Here is a 17,970-nt window from a genome sequence, read left to right as displayed (position 1 = left end):
GCAAACCTCGAGAATCGAATCCTTCGGCTCCTCGTCCCCATCTCACAACTTCACTAATGCCCGGGTCGATGTGGATCCGTAGCCCTGTTTGTGATCACCATTGCCATAATGGGTCTAGAGGCAGGACCAAGCTCTATTCCAGGCGCTGCAACCGCTGACAAGCTTTAACCGCATCTCAGGCTGGTTGGCTGGAGGGCACCCAAAGTACCGTTTTAGCACTGGACCCAGAGCGAAACGACGGCAATGCGTATTACGGTTCGCTTCCCTAATAACTACCCTGTCGGCGAAATGACCAAATATCCACTTGGCGACAATGGCTGTCAAGGACGATGCTTGCTCCAGCACACCGGTATCAGGGGTAAGGCATCCCGCCAGGCCACTCCCATTTGTTCGCAGATTTCAATCTTTCGTGGCGCAAGCACTCGGCCGATGACCTCGACAACGAGGAGACGGCCAATTTTCCTCCCACATGGCTCCAGAACGCTGTAGACCTCTATAAATAAACTAGCAGAAAAATGTTGTTGATTCATATATGACTTCATTTATATAGTGTTGAATAACCGGCCGCACCAAGCGCTTTGCTCAGGCAGCCTTTTGACTATGGCTGTATGGGAATCCTAGCTCACCCACGAGACACAGAAGCACTCCAACTGTTTCGGCAACTTGCAACTGTTCCACCGGACTAAGATACTACAACCTGCTCTCCAGGTAGCAGCAATTTATGTCAGCTTCAGACAGCATCTACAATTTTTGTACTGCATCTTCGCTTGGAATCACTACGTGCAAACATCAACGGAAATGGGGCATAGGGATTGATCGAAGCATTGACTTCTTCTGCCGGTGTTTCCTCCAGTGTATTGGAGAAGCCAATTTCCGAGCTTCCCATAGTTTCTTGTACTATTAGGGCGATGTATGGAGTACACAGTATTGGGATAGCGACGGCGGCCGCTCTCACCGCAGCGCGGTCAAAGCCTATTAAGTGGACAAAGTACGGATCCGTAAGCCCTACAAGGATAGCGAACCAAAGTTGGCAAAGATGCTCGCTTCTCCCCACACGCATCCATATTCCCGGGAGTTAAAAGCCTACCATTATTGCCTCAATTGTGGTCATGATATCACATTTTATGCCAAGCAGGTTAAACATCCAGAATATTGCATGTTATTTGTATTTGACACCTGGTCAGTTGTTGCGTGGAGCTGACAACATGATTGGTTCTCACAGCAGCAGACATGTCAGCATAGCTGAATCGTAACAACTTGAGTCTGTCGCTCAGCTTGTCGGTCGCATTGCAGTAACCATCAAAGTTGGAGAAAGCTACCGTAGTAGGAAGCTGATATTCACGGCAGCGCAAAGAACACTATGTTCATACTTTGGCTATATGCTTCAATAGTATCTTGTATTCTCTAACCCAGTCGCTCGCCCTCCAGATCGAAGCCATTTGTCAGCTGTGACACCATTCACTAAGTTGTAGTTGCTGTCAAAAAAAGTTCATGGACCCCTTGTCTACAGCGAAAGAGAGGGGAAAAAACAAAGAAAGAGAGGAAAAGAAAAACTCCCGCCCACCTTCCATTTAAATGCATCCTGGCAAAGCCTGGCACCCAAATGGTTTCACCGCAACCACAGCGAAGAACTAGATTTAGCCGTAAGATTTTCTAGATCAAAATCAGAAGGTCTGATGCAGTGGATGATCGCTCCAAAGCCGGCTGAGACAAGCCCGGGGAAGCCGGCCCCCGGGTTCGCTTCGGCTTCACACGCTGCGGAACGGATGTTTCAGGTATGTTGGCATGTTGTTTCCCGCTTTTCATTTTTCGCCGTCGTACCTTTCTCTGGGCTGTGGTCAGTGAAGCGCTTCCTTCGCAGCAATGGCGGAGTGACGAACCTTGAGCTTTTGATGGATTCGTGCAGTCATACGATGCTGAGCCATATCATCCTCCGTCTTGAAGTCTCTGCCACAATCGCACCGAAAGCGCATCTGGTGTTCACCATCTCGATGTTGATTAAGATCATGTTTTGTCGCACAATGTCTGCCGCAATCTTCACACAAGATGATGTGCTTTAGAGGACGCTGCTAATGTTATCGGAGATCTTCCTGATTTCCGAAGCGGTCACCACAGTCACAAATGACGATTTTGTGCTTGGCTATTTTGTAATGCTGTTCGAGCATCTGTTGGCTGTCAAACTGAGCACCGCAATCACAGGTGAATTCCCCTTGAGTCGCTATCATGATGTTTGCGATGATCTACCAAACCTTGCTGGTTTTTGAAATGCTGGCCACATCTACAACTGAAGCCCCCTGGATTGTGTTTGAACGACCTCTCGAAGTGATGTTTCAGAGCATCTGGAGTAGTGAAGAATGAGCCACAGCTGCATTTGATGTTTTCATTCACATGCGCCCTAATTGAATGATTTTGTACAAAGTTCAGACACCGTAGGTATTATGCTTTGAAAATTCTTCTGGCCAACAGCGACCCTGTGCCATACCCTTTAACAGGTGCCAAGGCTGTATTTTTCTATGCATATTCCCGCGATGTGACTTGCAAGCGCACCTTATACAGTGAAGTCTATTTGAACGCGCGCATGCTGCATCAGCGTTCTTCTATCACGGGCCGTTATTTACAGCATCTGTAGGCTAGTATCGACATGTGGTGGCACTACACTTGCTGCCACAGTCTTTGAGACAGAGGTAAGGAGGCAGCGAGAGGATATCTAGAATGTAGTTTGTTGTGGACTCAGTCGTTGCATCCTTAGGTGCTCAAATGAAACACGCGAAATGACCTCTAAACCAATGCCATACTAAAGCCTTCTGACAACAAATAATCTATCCCGCCCTACGGGCGGAGAAACGTAATAATCTATATCCAGGTATTAAAATAGTAGTTTGATTATTGAGATGGTTTGAGAGAAACCAAGGACCGCAAAGCAAAGCAAGCATACTGCAGCAGTATTGTGCTTGGCTGATCTGGAGTTTTTCACAAAGCTTACTTAAATATTACGTGTTGTGTTATGTATGCATTTTGAAGCAGGCAGAATGAGACTGCAATCTCTTCATAAAGTACCGACGCGGGACCTATTCAATCACTAGTAGAAATACATGTGAGGCGCTCGACGATAAAATCATCAGTGATGGTGACCAATTCTCATCAGTTACACGATGGGTGTGGCGTTTGGGCTAGGTGGGTAAAATAAAAAAGATTGACAAAAGAAAAGTTTGAAAAAAGAACCCTTGTTTCGCGTCTACTATTACCATCCTTGACGAAATCATCCTCTTGGTTGGGCAACAAATATCTATATACTTTCTATACTCCAGAACACCGAGACGTACTCTAATCGCCCCAAATATGACTAGCTAGTACAAACCATCAAGCATACGCTTGATTAGAACCACTAGTTTCTCCATTATTTAATAATACATAATAAGTCATACTCCACAATGTGTATAACAATTCTATTCCTGTTGAGGAATATGCTGGCAAGCACACGTTAGCAACATGCTGCGTCATCCAACAGGTGCCTATATTGCCATCATGCTTCTTCCGCCATCGGCTGTAACTCGTGCTCGAATTCGTACTCGCATAACATCGTGATCCAGTCGCTTTGGCGTCACGACAGCTTGCGGGTTCTTGCCCCTGGACTTTCTCTCCAAGCCAACAAAAGCACTGGGCGCGAATATCAGAGCCTCTCCTGTTCTGAGCTTGACAATATGCGACATCATCTCTAAGGTGGGATTGTTGGAGTTGATATCAACGCCCCTGATTCCGTCAAAGGTCGTTGCACTTCGAAAAATAGCGTCATTACTTTTGCGTCTTTCCTGGTCGTCGACTAGCTGGATTTTAGACGCAGTTGAGAGACCAGCAAGATGACTCTTTAAGACCTGAAGCCAGTCTGGCGACTGGAAACGATGTACGATAGTGATGTTGCAAAGATCGAGGAGTTTTGGCGAGATTGTTGGTTCTTGGGTGGATATGATGACTCGAAGGGCTAGATGTCGCTGAAGTCGGATCGTAGAAAGTAGCGTATTAGTCAGAGTCTGAGCGTCAGCTGAATCCCCCATGTATTTGTGAGCTTCATCCAGAGCCGCAACGCGACCAATGGACGGATCATTGTGTTCTAAAAAGAGAGATAGGCAGATGTTGAACAACGAGCACGCCATCTCAGATGTCACACATGGACAGGAAAGATCCACAATGGTCAGTTGGCCAGCCTACGATGGAAAATTAGCCTTGAACCTACACATTGCCGAGCACAAGATACGTACCTTGGGCGTCCAATCAGTACCAGAGGAGGCCTTCTTGGTACGTTTCGAACTTTTTGACTGTATCGGATCCTGCTGCTTCACCATGAAACTCTCTAATGTCTCAAGACGTTGTTGTAATGGAACTGTTTGAATGGGAGTCAAATTCTCTGCATCTAATAAGCGCTTGAACTGTCTGTAGTTGAACGTGTGCCCAGTGGTCTGCTGCTCGATACGCATATCTCTAAGCACTCTCTGAACGACGTGCATGTAGAGAGGCATCGATCCGGATCCGACGGCCATCAGGTCTAGCATTCTCTTTGTGTTCAAGTCCGAATCACGAAGCCTGAGCTCTTCCACAATTACGCCGGGTAATCGACTGTAGATATGCTGTGATAGATTAGACTAGAGCATAGCGACTTTGCAGATAAAAGAGATTAGCGTACCTTGATGGTTCGAACATTTGTCGGCGGACAGAGAACTCGAACGTTGACGTTTGGGTGCGAAGCCCTAGTCGCAACATATCGGATTAGCTCCTCGAGTGTCTAGTGCTCATATGGTTTTCCTTGAAGGGGACGGGAATATTCTCAAAGTCTTGTGCGGAAGCTCCAGATAAGACCTCGAAAACGGGAGGAAATCGAGATGAGGACTGGATATATCTGAACCACTCACAAGTATGCGGCTTCACAAGGTGTGCCATCTAGGTCGGAGACAAAGGTATCGTAATGAAATACGATGCCCGTCAATGGGCGGGGAAGCGAGCCAAGCTTTCCTGAAGGGACAAGACAGTTTTCTAGAAAGCAGGACAGAGTGTGACTCTTGCCTGAGCCCTGATTACCGCAGATGAACACGCTGGAGGGGGCAGTGATGTTGTAAAACAGGCCACCATCTGATGATCCTTGAAAGTCGTCTGAACTAGCTCCGAGGAGGGCGTATTGCGAGAAAGCAGGGATTCTGGTGCTCGCCGGAAGTGAGTGAACGTAATCCCAAACGGGCTTTGTGAAGAGCGGCGAAGACATGATCTCGTTGAAATCATCTTGGCTGGGTAGACGGTGCAAGAGGTCAGGCAAGTACATTAATCTTCTAGCCGTAGTGCCGGTTGTCTGTTGTACAGAGTTCCCATCACTCGACTCATCCTCATCCTCATCCTCGGAGTAGGAATCGTCATCTGAGTCAGACGTGAATGAGTTAGAAGATGCAGAGTCATTACCGTGGGACATGGGTTTCATGACGCGCCTCTCGGGGGATGTTTTGAGTGATCTCAAAGCAGTGGGTTGTTGGGCATGTCCCATAGCGCTTCCACCTGTCGTATTTGCAGTCAGTCAGTGTTGCCGATGTACAGCTCGCAAACGTCATATTGGTACCTTTTGTAACTCTCAAGCCCTCCATGTCTTCACATAGTATATCCTCAGCTGTTGGTGCCATTTCCGCCGCTCATGCGTATTCTGCGTCCAAGGAAATGGATTGTAGCGTTGATGTGCTTGACTTTTCTTAGTCCCTTAATAGTGGCAAAACTGCAGTCAACGGAAGGTACGCGACTGATTTCCAACGACAAGACACCAGTCGTTTGAAAGTTGCAAAGGACAGTACTGCGCTCAGCTGACAATGGAAAGCTTCAAATATGTGTGCCAAAATAAGAAACGAATGCTGCAAAGATTGCAATGGAGACAGTGAGATGTAGAACCCTGAAGAATAGGTAGCTGTTGGTGAAGCAAACACGGGTTTGCGCCTTATAATTTTGGACCCACAGAACTGCTTTTTAGCGTCACGACCGGCAGGACCGAATGATTAATCTCTGCTACACGGACAAATAGACAAATGATGTTGAATGCATACCTCCCGCATTTCATATTCTATTATCTGTCGTCCTTACTAGCGTAGTTCGTGTGATTTTCATGATTACTACCGTCCTGTTGTGGTAGAAGAAGCAAGTAGTATGCTAGGTGAGCGGCAGACAGCAGTTGGAGAAGTGGCCAACATTCACTATAAAAGGAATACCCCGTTTCAATATCTTGTGCCAGTTTATCCTATATTAACTTAGTGACCTCCTATGTGGTTTATTATTACTTTCTAAGTTAGAAAGCTAGTTGGGCACTGAACAACTTGAACAGTCTCGGCACAGAAAGAGAACGGAAGAAATTAAATAGGAAGGAAATTTACTGCCCCTCTTCAAGATTTGACGGCTTCTCCTTCGCCCTTAGTAAACCGGCCCCTGCCTCAACGCATACGCTATCGATTTCCAAGGACTCCAAGGAATTTTGGGTTACTTTCAGGCATCCAGTATCTTTTGTCGCCATTGCAAGTGAAGATCTCAGAATAAATTATGCGTCATTTTAACTGCATGCAGAAATGCGAATGGAAGGGGAAGTGACTATCCCGCTCTCATCCGCTGAGAAAAGAACAAGGGGCACTTGGCAGCCTTCCGTGCATCAATGGTATAATGGCCGCAGTTTCATATCAAAGTTCTTCGGAATTCCAATATTTAAGTTTCCGTGCATACCTAACAAAAGCAACATTCCCCTGGGTGAAACCAGTGCCTCGAGCTGTACTTCGGGCTTTGATATAATAGCTTCTGTCAACCTAGACAAAAGGTGTCGAGAAGCCTTCCAGCAGTATTCAAAATAACCATTATGGAAACAAGAGAATTTGATATCTATTCATTTGGAGTTTTGTAGTCACATCTTGTAAAATCTGATTTCAAGTCTGACGACACGGGTTTGAAACTGCTTATTTGGTTCATTCGACCATACCCATTAAAGGAATCATTTTTAATTACCCAGCCAAATAAAAGTCCACTTGCACACTAAAAATGTGTTTGCGGTGAGGTGTGTTGGCGATGCGTGGAGAAGCAAATTGGTCCACATATATATGTAGTCAGACATGCAGCGGTCAACCAGACCGCGTATTTCGTTAAACTTGTGCATATATTGTTTCTCACTCTGATTACATCTTTACCATACTCGAACATCGTGACTCGAACTCAATATAATTGTTTAGTGTCGATCTTATGTGTTTTACAACCTCTGTACTGACTTCTTAGTCCAAATTTGAAAGCCCATGTGCATAGATCCTTGTTTTTACCACGGCCTCATTGCAGATCTGTCCCCCTCCGTAACAAGATCCTACCAATAAACCCTTGTATTTCCCCTGTTTGCATGACAAGGGGTCCTGTGTGGACCAGGTTTCCAGTAAACGATTTCTACAAGACTGCGCCTTCCCCGCATTGCGTAGCATGTGCTCGTGAGGAACCCTTCTTCCAAGCTTTCTAGGATGAGGTTTTGCTTCTGAAGAAAAACATTGGATTTGATACAAAGTGATATGATTAGATGGCGGACGAAAACCCTTCAACCAACGTCGAAATTGGCGGCATTACAAAAGCTCAGCAGCATAGCTCATATCATCTCAGGGATGTAAGTAAATAATTGGGAAACCTTTTCAGTCGCTACAGTATCTCAAAACAATACAGTCAGCTCTAGGAAGTGCTCTAGCTTCTTCTGCAGAGCAGCGCGCTTTGCTTTGGAAGCAAGATCTCAGGTACGCGAGTCGTTTACTAGTAACTGTCCTCTACTGATACTGATAGGATCATTCCACTTGCCGCGGGCATATATTTCCTCTGCAACTTGGACCGTTCCAACATTGGGAATGCTCGAATCCTCAACTCGACAACAAAAAATGATATGCAGACAGAGCTACATATGACTCCAGTGCAATTCAACATTGCGCTGATGATCTTTCTGATTGGTTACTTTGTAAATGCTTTCGTCGAAGTATCATCAGGCATACCCGCTGATTTTTTACTAGTCATTCGAAATTCCATCCAACATATTGTTGAAAAGGTTGCGACCTTCGAGATGGATTGCATTTCTCATGATGTCGTGGGGAGCCATCACAATTGGGCTTGGCGCCACAAAGAACTTCAGCCAAGTCACTGGGGTGCGATTCCTGCTTGGAGCGTCTGAAGCTGGGCTATTTCCAGGACTCGTGTATTACCTGACATTTTGGTATAGGGCCAACGAAAGAAGCCTCCGCGTTGCTCTTATCTTGGCCAGCGCGACACTGGCTGGCGCTTTTGGAGGCGCAATCGCTTACGGAATCGGCCACATAAACCAGGCCTCTGCACTCTCAGGGTGGAGGTGGCTATTTATCATCGAAGGCGTTCCATCATGCTTATCCGCAATTGCTGTATGGTTTGTCTTGCCCGACTTTCCAGAACGTGCAAAATGGCTTTCTGCCGAGGAGAAATCACTAATAGCTGAGCGACTCTGTATCGAAGGAAGCAAGGGAGACAGTCATGATATTACCTGGGCTGACGCCAAAGCGACTTTGACGGACTGGCGACTCTATGGACATTACTTAATCTACTTTGCTGTTAGCCTTCCTTTCAGCTCATTGTCTCTATTTACGCCCTCAATCATAGCTGGTCTAGGATATAAAGATCTCCAAGCACAGCTGATGACGGTGCCACCCTGGGCCGTCGCTTATGGTCTGTCTGCGTGTCTTAGAATGAAAGATCTCAGCTAACCCCTAACGCTCTAGTTGCACAGATACTCGTGGCATGGTCTAGCGATCACTTTAACGCTCGTGGGTTTCATTGCGCTGGAGCGGCGTTTGTTGGGGCGATTGGTTTCCTGGCATCAGCGGTTGCTCCAGTAGACGCATACGTGGGTCGCTATATTTGCCTGACTATAGGTTCGGCGGGCGCTTTCTCATCCATTCCACCTATGCTTGGGTGGTTGACCTCGAACATGTGGAACACAGCTGCCACAGGCCTCGCAGTTGCTCTGAACGTTAGTATTGGGGCTGGCATTGGGCAGATTCCGGGTGTGTGGATTTACAAATCCGAGGAAGCTTCTCGGGGGTATCCAACTGGTCATGGGGTCAACTGCGCCATGTTATTTGTGGTTGCAGTTGGTGCCATATATTTGAGGCTGTTGTATGGTCGTAAAAACAAGATAATCCTTGGTCAAGCAGTCAGCAACCAACCACCTCGGTTATATGCACTTTAGTCACATACGCACTAAGTTTTGGTACTGGTAGGCAGAAACTGAAGTGTGGGTATAGGCTAGCTAAGTCTATGGAAAGTTTGCGTATCCGCGGGCTCAGATATTGTTATGCAGCATGACTCCGTAGCCTGATGAAAATGATTGTGTTTTGATCGCAGCATCGATCGAGCTTAATCGTATCTATTTTCTAACGCTTGAGCGGCGCTGCCTGTGTCATGAGTTGGAAATGCTGTGCTAATTAGTCTTTTGACTGCCAAATGAATGTTGAGTGTTCCATTATATGGAGGTTCTTCGGTAGGCAACCAGCAAATCCAAGATGCATATGTTTTTATGTCGTAGAAACTTATGAAGCTTATGCTACTGCCAAGAAAGTTGTGTGACTTGTGTCACTCATTGACAATCAATTTTGAGGTGAAAAACAAACCATAATCTCTGAAAGGGCAGATAAGTCTATTTGGAATTTTACAAATCCAGCGGTCTGATTAACATACGATCATATGCAAAGTGCTGACGTATTGACTCTCGTGTTATTGACCTCTGCCAAATTGCATGTTAGAAGGCGCACCCGGGATCACGTTAGTGGATCTGCACTCATGGGCTAAGTGTTGATTCAGAGAATTCAGTCATGTTGAATGATTCTCTGGACGATTCGATCACCGTATCGCCAGCCATGTATGTGATACACACGAAGAGATTTATTGGCACTTCTGGGTGTATCCGGCTATAGTCCTGTAATATGGACCGTCGATGTGCGCATGCAACTACCAAACATTTGACATTCCTCAATCTCAGGGATCTTCTAAAAGTTCTCGTGTTGGAGGATTGCTGAGCTTGCTCTAAATCTGATGTCAGCATTTTCAGCTAGGAGCCCCCGGACGGGAAGTCGCATATCTTGGACGAGGACCAGATCATTGGTCGCCAGGATCTGTGGGCAACAGAGTGGCTGAATAACGCCCAACCAATAAGTTCCACTTTTGACCATTGACACGATGGAAACGTTTCGTTGTGCGTTACTCAGCCTCAAGTAAAAAGCGGCAACTTGCGGCCGGAATACGTGCATGAGACGCTTTTTACGAATGATTAGCAGAAGACCAACTGGACGCCTTGAAAATTATAAGAGGCTTTGAAGGAACGACTGATGGCTGAAATCTAACAAAAGTATCACACAAGATTGATGTAATTACATGATTTAAGACACCAATATACGGCACTTGCTATATACTTAAAGCGTAGACACTAAGACATCGCCAAGATGAAGAATATCGCAGCCATCTCTACTCTCCTCCTTTCCGTTGTCTCTGGCGCGCCAGTCGAGCAACGTCAAGCCACAGAGTTCGACATTACCAACTTCAGTGCCAACACTATTCCTCATGGCACTGGCGCCTTGTACGTTCTTTGACCATGGAACCCATCTCCTCTATTCTGGGGAAGTTTATGTCTTTCTTGGCACATTGTCTAACACCAGACGCGCAGTTTGTCTTACGACATCACCATACCTGGAGTGCTCAGTACCAACTGCTTCTACTCTGACCAGTCATCCGTCGGTTCAATCCCAGACATCACACCATATCGTGGTTGCGCCGACGCCGCTGTTCAGTGGCAGTTCCGTCACGAGCCTTCGCAGCCAGGTGGCTCGGCTCCTTACTTGCTCGTGATTACCTACAAGGATTTGAACACTGGCGTCACAGTTGCCGGGTCCAAGGAATGGCCTTCAACGGACTTCCCGTTCGAAGACTTTGGCAGCACCGTCGCACAATTTTATAGGGGCGAACCAAACTTTGTTGTCGATGACGTACAGTAGATGGTGGGTCTAATAGTTTCCAGGTCGAACAGGATTCCTGGAGGATGATGGGAGGTGTTAATAAGTACATAGTCAATTGATTAATCAGCCCATACCTGTCTGAAAAGCCCTTTTACTGCTCAAAATAGGTGCATCCAACGGTTTTGCCTGCCAAGTAATAGTTAATAAGCAAGTGCCAGACGCGCAACCGTGTGTTACGAATGCACCTAGATCATGGTGTTTATGGAGTCAATGTTCGGTTGATCAAGTAATTGCCCTGTCATTATAGACGCACCAGGAGTAATCAATAGTGCATTCCACATCAAGATTGGCACGAACGATTGGCCGTGATTCGGAGTCGTAACTGCCTCAACCCTGATCATGGGGTCGAAGGAACAAGCACGAGGTATCTGGATCTTGCACAAGAGATATTCTAGTGATATCACTGGTCTACAGTTGGAAGGAAAACTAAATATCATTTCCGTCGTTACTACAAATTCAAAGGCGTCGCTACACAAAATCATTATCCGCTTTTTCTTCATGATATGATTGATTTCTATTATTATTGATATTCAATTGAATCGCTAGGACTACCATCTGCGGTCTAGAACCTTGATCGTTTCAGTACTCAGTCTTGCGATTCTAAGTTTTGCATCCATCCCTCAAAACCTCGCCATCCATCATGGATCCTGAGCACTACAATCCCCTCCCGCCACCAAGTATCGTTAAGGTGGAAGACTTGCCAAAATTGCGCAGAGCTGGTCGACTCGCTATTGAGCTGGATTACTTGAAACAACATATTCGCCATTGCTTGAAGTGCGCTGCGTGTATCATCCATCTATCCCACAGAGAAGAACACATTGCCGGGCTTGGTCACTCACACAACCAAGAACAATAAGATTGACTCAATATATCACGATTATATCTATAAACAGTATCAGGAAACTCTGGTCGGTACAGAATCATCGGCTGAGCTTGGTCGTGGCCGCGAAAGGCCCAAGGTAACCGGATATCAACAGCAACACATTTGACACGCATGTGCCACACGAATCCAAGGAGCGCAGGCTAGTGTCACAAGCTATCAATTCGAATGTGATAAAAAGGAGAGTCGAAAAAAAATAAGGAGAATCCTCTTGGATCACTACACACCACATGCTCTGAAGATATGTTGCCGGCTGAGCATGAACACAACCAGTACAATCTCCACATCTTGAAAAACTTCGAAGAACAAACTTTCCTTAATTTTCTCGGGCTTGGTTGGATACGTTGTCATTGGTTACTCGGGTACCCTAAAGGGTCTGTCGTGTTCTGCGGTAAGTGCCACTTCTTTCTCTTCAATCCCGAGCGTCGACCCCGACTATGTTGTTAACTCGGAACATACGGCTTGGTAAAGCGCTTGCAACAAGTTTACAAGAAAATAAAACAGCCAGCGCCGAGCTTAACGACGGCGACCGCTTTGGATTCGTCCTCCATACTACCTTCGTCAAACATTGCCAACACCGGCGTTGTGTGAAGATCTAAGGCTCTACCCCCGGAAACATTGAGGTGTCGATGGAGATGTAAAAGGGATGGTGATCAAAGATAGGTCTATTGATCGAGTTTGGTGTTGCGGTTGAAGAGCAGAGCAATTCTATTAAAGGCTTACCTAAAGTGGTTGGCCCTAGGCGGATAACTTAGGCATCCATTAGGGTTTTCTAGAATCCGCAGGCGAACAATATAGTCTCATCCAATGAAAGCATGACGAAGTTTTGAAAGACGAAAATTGCAACAGAGGAGTTGTACATGTATGGCTGAGCTACCGGTGAAGCTGGCCGCAAAACGCGCTACTATTTCCGTTGGAGAATATACTCAGTTGGAAGAAAGCCTGAGAAATTAATGGATCTACACATAGAGTATGGTGTAGATACTCACAGCTTACGGTATGCTACGAGACTCGGGTCCTAAGCGAAGGGGCTCATCTCGCATGTACGGAGACCTCAATAGCCTGGCCCATTTGGTTACCCTTTTCTACTTCGACCACCCATGAGATAAGCTTGTAACCAATGCTCGTGCTAGATGACTCTCGCAAGTATCTAAGGAAGCAAGATGTGCAGGAAACGGGAAAGCATCGGCAGGGAAGCTTTTATGGGACTGAGAACGAGTTTGGACAGCATTCATGCTTGATTATAGAATGCGGCTATGACTCAACTCCATGGGACTTTGGTCGTCGACACACTTGTTGATGCGTTACTTGAGTCTTCATCTCAAAATACCAACAGCTTCTGAAATAGCTGTTTAGTCCTCATTGAGGAATGTGAGGGTCGCAAATGGGAGCGATGAAGCAACAAGCCGGTGAGTTAGTGCCCAGCTCCCGTCTACGCACAGGCGATGAGGGGAAGGGGGACCTGGGATGGCGTGGACATGTCTGCAGGAATGCCTTACAAAAGTTTCCGACAAACATATTAACCTGAGGGCATATTTTCCCGAGATGCTGGTTGGCGCACATCATTCAAAGCCGTTATAGCCGGACATAGCTTAGCCCAGGAATTGCAGTTGAAGTGATATAGTGAAGACATTTCTTGAATTTTGCTGAGCGTTTCTCTTGATACGGCTTGACAACAGGACTAGGTTAGACTAATGTAAAGTTTTGAGCTAAGATGACATGTGGTTGATGGCCCCGCCTGTAAGCACTGGCACAAGAGTTGGCGCACCGAGACGTTCAACCGATCGCTGTTCAATCTTAAAATAGGGCCGGACTAGGAACGTGAACAACAAATGCTGGATGTCCTGTGATTCTAAATTCTTAAGAGGATATTGACTAGTTTCTCCTATAGTGACATAAGTGAGTCTGAGTACGCCGGCAATGTTCTTGTGTACGTTGCCTGGGGACGATTCAGATGCCAGCGCCTAGTCTCCAGCGGGGGGATTATGTAGTTCTGGCTGGGGCCATAGTACCCCAAGACCCGCCGTCCAAGAAGCGACTTACATATGGTTAGTGGATACGAGATATCATTTTCAAAGATAAACTTCGGATTTGTACCCAATATTGGCCGTCCAAATTGATTAAAGCCCCATTTATTCGTATGTACCTTGCAGCTAATACCGAGCCATAATGTTTGCTGTTCGTCTTGTTTCTTTTTATTCCTTCGACACATTCCTGCCTTGAATTTGCGGGTTTCCTGGCCAAGAGGACTGCAATAAGTATTCACTGTCACGGTCACGTGATCCCTGGTTTGGTGGTCCGTACATTGGAGAGTATATTTGTAGCTTTACGCTAGACTGCGCTGGAGAGAGCTCTTTCCTCCAGCGTAACGACGTGTAATACTACTACCCTCACATTCATCATGATATCTGCGGTTTTCTGGGTGGCTATCGCCCTCATTGCTCCGTCTCTTAGCTACAACACTAACACTACATCTGGACTCACCGTGGACCTGGAATATGCAGTTTATCAGGGGTACTACAACAACACATTTGATCTGAATGTGTGGAAGGGGTAACGTCGCCACAAGCTTGCAGCGTACGAGAAACTTGATCGACTGACAAGATTCGAACAGTGTTCGTTACGCAGCCCCTCCAACTGGGAAGCTTAGGTGGCAAGCTCCGCAAGATCCTCTTGTAACTCGTAACGGGACTATTCTTGCAACGGAGCAACCTCCAATTTGTCCTCAGACTGGAGCATTTGGCCTGCCTGATATATACGGCTTCACCTCTGGATACGGAGATGAAGATTGTCTGTACTTAAATGTCTACGCTGCACCGAGCGCTCGCTCGTTGCCTATTTTAGTATGGATTCGTAAGGAACTCTAAAGCCTAAACTTCCAACATAATCTCTTTCTAATTTCATAACAGATGGTGGTGGATATTCCAAATTTGGAGCTGTTTACGATCCTAGTGTGTGGATGAACACCAACGACAACGGCTTCATTGTCGTCGAGATTCAATATCGCCTTGGAGCATTTGGCTTCTTAGCTGCGCCTGATGTGAAGGCTAATGGCGCCTTGAATGCAGGGCTACTTGACCAACGTTTTGCTCTAGAATGGGTGCAGAAGCATGCTGCTAAGTTCGGTGGTGACCCGACACGCGTCACCATCGCCGGAGAGTCTTCGGGGGCTGGTTCAATCATGTATCACGTTCTGGGATACGGTGGTACTGGTTCTGAATTATTTAATAATGTTCGTGACTTTCCAAAGCCCTTCATAGTATCGAGTATCACTAAACAACCCTATAGATCATCGCTGCTAGTCCCTACACTGCTCCACTACGCAGATACGATGATGCTGTTTCCACTGCCTACTACGAAGCTTTTGTCGATCAAGCAGAATGTCGCCACAGCTCCACTTATAGCAGCGCGTTCGAGTGTTTGGTCAATACAGACACTATAATTCTACAGAACGTCAGTGGGACAGTATCTACAACCATGGGTTATTTCGGAAGCTTCGCTTTCTTGCCCGTCATTGATGACGGATACATACAGGACAGACCATCACAGCAACTCCTTCAAGGGAAGGTCAACGGCAAGCGTATCCTTGTCGGCGTGAGTACCTTATTAACAACTATCAAACAAGTTCACTCTGCTAACACTCAACAAGAACAATGCAAACGAAGGTGTACCTCTCACCAATCCAGACGTTGATACATTCGAAGAATACGACGCTTTTGTCAAAAATACGTTTCCCTTATTCAATGCGTCTGACGTTTTGGCTCTCAACTCCATCTATCAGATAGCAACAGCGCGAGAGGGCGACAATGCGACTCGCTTCGATACACTTGGTGACTCTGGCCCTACGGCACTGACCGTGTCCGAGATGGCGACCGGACTGCAACAGACGGTCTTCAATATCGCGGCAGAGTCTACTTTTAATTGCCCAGCACAATGGCTGGCTGAGGCATTTAGTTTTGATGCTCGCAAGGCTTGGAAGTATCAATACTCTGTCACCCCAGCCTATCATGGCGGCGATCTCTCTGTCTATTTCGCCGTTGGGGCAACAGTACCAAATGAAAAATTTAGAAGTGCTTTTCAGAAAATTTGGGGCAACTTCATTATGCATGATAGCCCTATCATTTCGGTGGAAAATGCGACAGCTGGCTACGCCAATGCAACTATACCCGTGGGCGAAGATGGCCAGATCGCCTGGCCAGCTTATACACCGTATCAACCGTTGCAGTTGGATCTTAACACGACTGGAGGCACCATAGCAGAGGTGAAAATCACGCCTGAGCTGATTTACTATGAGCGATTGGGTCCGGGGATTGTCAACAATTTCCGTCTAGTTAATTCTCTGTCTTGGGAGGGCGACCGTGGATTGCGCTGCGATTTTTGGAGAAGCGTGTCTGCGAGTATTCCATATTAGGTGGGACAAAGATACTGTCTTACAAAAGCCGTAGGATTTCGTTTCTAACATATTTCTCAACATTCAAATTTATAAGACCTCAAGCCAATGGATGCTTCAACACAAGTTTCCCAAAGGTTCTACCCTCTGCTACATCGTTGACTCTCCGCAGGGCGTCCTCTGCCGTTCCTTCAAACACGTCAACAGCCGGCATCATGAAGCCCGAGCCGTAGTTCTTTACCGCCCACTCGAGCCCTTTCCACAACTGAGCCTGTTGCGCTGGTTGAGCTGATATTTTCGTGATGTTATCAGTTCCGGGTATTCGTAATGTAATGTCATTACCCTTTGTCGCGAACGGCATCTGAAACCTCCCATCCCGCTGCCCTCTCGTTGAAACTAGCTTAGTTTGATTCGAAGCAACTGCTGTCACTTTCTCTGCATTATCTGGCGAACCTACACAATCTGCTGCGTAAAGTATCGGACCAACCTTTGCATCATCAACTGCCCTTTTGATTTGATACACGACGTCAGTGTCGGAATAGTCAAAGCATTGGGTGGCGCCAAGTCCCTTGAGCATAGCATGTCGCTTGGACGAAGCAGTCACGAAGATTGGATGCGCGCCGCTCGCGCGTCCAAGTTGCATCATCGCGATACCGACACTAGTTGACCCTCCCCAGATCAACAATGGTCCTGCCCTGGTACCATCTGGTCCTTGCTCTCCAGGTAAGGGAAACCCGAAGATATTGAACAATGCATCCGCTGCAGTGCAAACAATCACTGATAGCACAGCAGCATGGGCATGCGGTACGTCGCTCGGCACCCGCCAGGTATAATTCTCTGGAGCAACGAGATATGGTTGGTGGGCGCCGTACTTTGATGGTCTTCCGATACCTGTAGGTGTGTAACCCGCAACCAAATCTCCAACTCTATAGGCAGAGTTGGGCTCGACTTTAGTGACCTTGCCCATGAAGTCATAGCCCATCACAGTTGAAGTGATTCCGAGGTGAGCATGTGCAATGTCGGCTGGATTGGAACCTGAATAGAGCACTTCGACCTGGATTTCCCTTGCATCCGGCTCTGGTGTTGCTACATTGCGGAGGACTTTGGCAGTGCCGTCTTCGTTGACATATAGTGCTGATCCGCGAGATCGCGATGTTGCCATGGCTATTTTGAAGAATACAGTCTATGAGATACATGAGATCTCATTTTTGTCGCCTTTGGCTGTGACACCATCCACCTTATATATGCACCGTACTACGGCCATCGGCAACTCACAGACCGGCTTTTAAGCTTTCAAGAGGGGCCTAGTGGAGGTGACGGTGATACGTATGTTAGCTGGGACGTAGGCGGGCACCACAAACGATCCGTTCCGCTTCCGCTGACAAAGCTGAACTGCCGATTTAATACAAGATGCCAAGTTCTCATGGCGACCAAGTTTCACATCAAATCTTACGAGCGAATAATTCACTAACACAGGCATTTCAAAAGCACCTGTACAATTACGAGCGCCAGAGCCTGGTGCATCAAGTCTGAAAGAAAAAAGAAAAAAAAAGAAAACAAGAAAGCGCGATGATGTCATGTGACACCAGGTCGCAGCGGCCCCAGGGAAAAGGCCGGAGGAGTTCGAATTATTCTCGTTCACT

At 46.7% G+C, this 17,970-nt stretch overlaps 5 protein-coding genes across 5 annotated transcripts; 3 read left to right on the top strand and 2 right to left on the bottom strand.

Annotated features, from left to right (window-relative positions):
* Positions 1-3,248: 3,248 nt before the first annotated feature.
* Positions 3,249-5,939, bottom strand: BKA67DRAFT_555563 (uncharacterized protein). Its single transcript, XM_046102098.1, has 5 exons — positions 5,597-5,939; positions 4,905-5,535; positions 4,679-4,742; positions 4,257-4,622; positions 3,249-4,202 (listed from the first exon to the last, which is right to left on the bottom strand). The coding sequence occupies exons 1-5, from the start codon at positions 5,655-5,657 to the stop codon at positions 3,513-3,515; spliced, it is 1,812 nt and encodes a 603-aa protein (XP_045961774.1). The 5' UTR covers positions 5,658-5,939; the 3' UTR covers positions 3,249-3,512.
* Positions 5,940-7,456: 1,517 nt separating this feature from the next.
* Positions 7,457-9,395, top strand: BKA67DRAFT_555562 (major facilitator superfamily transporter). Its single transcript, XM_046102097.1, has 5 exons — positions 7,457-7,642; positions 7,699-7,766; positions 7,813-7,981; positions 8,034-8,715; positions 8,769-9,395. The coding sequence occupies exons 1-5, from the start codon at positions 7,559-7,561 to the stop codon at positions 9,236-9,238; spliced, it is 1,473 nt and encodes a 490-aa protein (XP_045961773.1). The 5' UTR covers positions 7,457-7,558; the 3' UTR covers positions 9,239-9,395.
* Positions 9,396-10,409: 1,014 nt separating this feature from the next.
* On the top strand, positions 10,410-11,081 carry BKA67DRAFT_555559 (uncharacterized protein). Its single transcript, XM_046102096.1, has 2 exons — positions 10,410-10,621; positions 10,709-11,081. The coding sequence occupies exons 1-2, from the start codon at positions 10,488-10,490 to the stop codon at positions 11,034-11,036; spliced, it is 462 nt and encodes a 153-aa protein (XP_045961772.1). The 5' UTR covers positions 10,410-10,487; the 3' UTR covers positions 11,037-11,081.
* A 2,968-nt stretch (positions 11,082-14,049) lies between these two features.
* On the top strand, positions 14,050-16,424 carry BKA67DRAFT_555557 (Alpha/Beta hydrolase protein). The gene is made up of 5 exons (XM_046102095.1): positions 14,050-14,490; positions 14,552-14,790; positions 14,847-15,169; positions 15,226-15,531; positions 15,587-16,424. Exons 1-5 carry the CDS (start codon positions 14,339-14,341, stop codon positions 16,346-16,348), a joined length of 1,782 nt encoding a protein of 593 aa, XP_045961771.1. The 5' UTR covers positions 14,050-14,338; the 3' UTR covers positions 16,349-16,424.
* BKA67DRAFT_555556 (alcohol dehydrogenase) lies at positions 16,425-17,942 on the bottom strand (the record flags this gene model as incomplete). Its single annotated transcript, XM_046102094.1, has 1 exon — positions 16,425-17,942. The coding sequence occupies exon 1, from the start codon at positions 17,487-17,489 to the stop codon at positions 16,428-16,430; it is 1,062 nt and encodes a 353-aa protein (XP_045961770.1). The 5' UTR covers positions 17,490-17,942.
* Between the last annotated feature and the right edge of the window lie 28 nt (positions 17,943-17,970).

Source organism: Truncatella angustata (genome assembly GCF_020726525.1).
Source record: "Truncatella angustata strain MPI-SDFR-AT-0073 chromosome Unknown BKA67scaffold_2, whole genome shotgun sequence".
NCBI lineage: Eukaryota > Fungi > Ascomycota > Sordariomycetes > Amphisphaeriales > Sporocadaceae > Truncatella > Truncatella angustata.
Note: the sequence above shows the minus strand (reverse complement) of the source record. Positions and strands in the feature narration are given on the sequence as shown.

Bases quoted from the DNA above. Each gene is read 5' to 3' on its own strand.
- BKA67DRAFT_555563 (XM_046102098.1), bottom strand. From the start codon at position 5,657: ATGGCACCAACAGCTGAGGATATACTATGTGAAGACATGGAGGGCTTG. The intron at 4,743-4,904 runs GTGAGTGGTTCA...TGTTGCGACTAG, and splicing joins CCTTGTGAAGCCGCATACTT to GGCTTCGCACCCAAACGTCA. The intron at 4,203-4,256 runs GTACGTATCTTG...TTTCCATCGTAG, and splicing joins GTACTGATTGGACGCCCAAG to GCTGGCCAACTGACCATTGT.
- BKA67DRAFT_555562 (XM_046102097.1), top strand. From the start codon at position 7,559: ATGGCGGACGAAAACCCTTCAACCAACGTCGAAATTGGCGGCATTACA. The intron at 7,643-7,698 runs GTAAGTAAATAA...AAAACAATACAG, and splicing joins GCTCATATCATCTCAGGGAT to TCAGCTCTAGGAAGTGCTCT. The intron at 8,716-8,768 runs GTCTGTCTGCGT...CTAACGCTCTAG, and splicing joins ACCCTGGGCCGTCGCTTATG to TTGCACAGATACTCGTGGCA.
- BKA67DRAFT_555559 (XM_046102096.1), top strand. From the start codon at position 10,488: ATGAAGAATATCGCAGCCATCTCTACTCTCCTCCTTTCCGTTGTCTCT. The intron at 10,622-10,708 runs GTACGTTCTTTG...CCAGACGCGCAG, and splicing joins CCTCATGGCACTGGCGCCTT to TTTGTCTTACGACATCACCA.
- BKA67DRAFT_555557 (XM_046102095.1), top strand. From the start codon at position 14,339: ATGATATCTGCGGTTTTCTGGGTGGCTATCGCCCTCATTGCTCCGTCT. The intron at 14,791-14,846 runs GTAAGGAACTCT...ATTTCATAACAG, and splicing joins GCCTATTTTAGTATGGATTC to ATGGTGGTGGATATTCCAAA. The intron at 15,170-15,225 runs GTTCGTGACTTT...ACAACCCTATAG, and splicing joins GTTCTGAATTATTTAATAAT to ATCATCGCTGCTAGTCCCTA.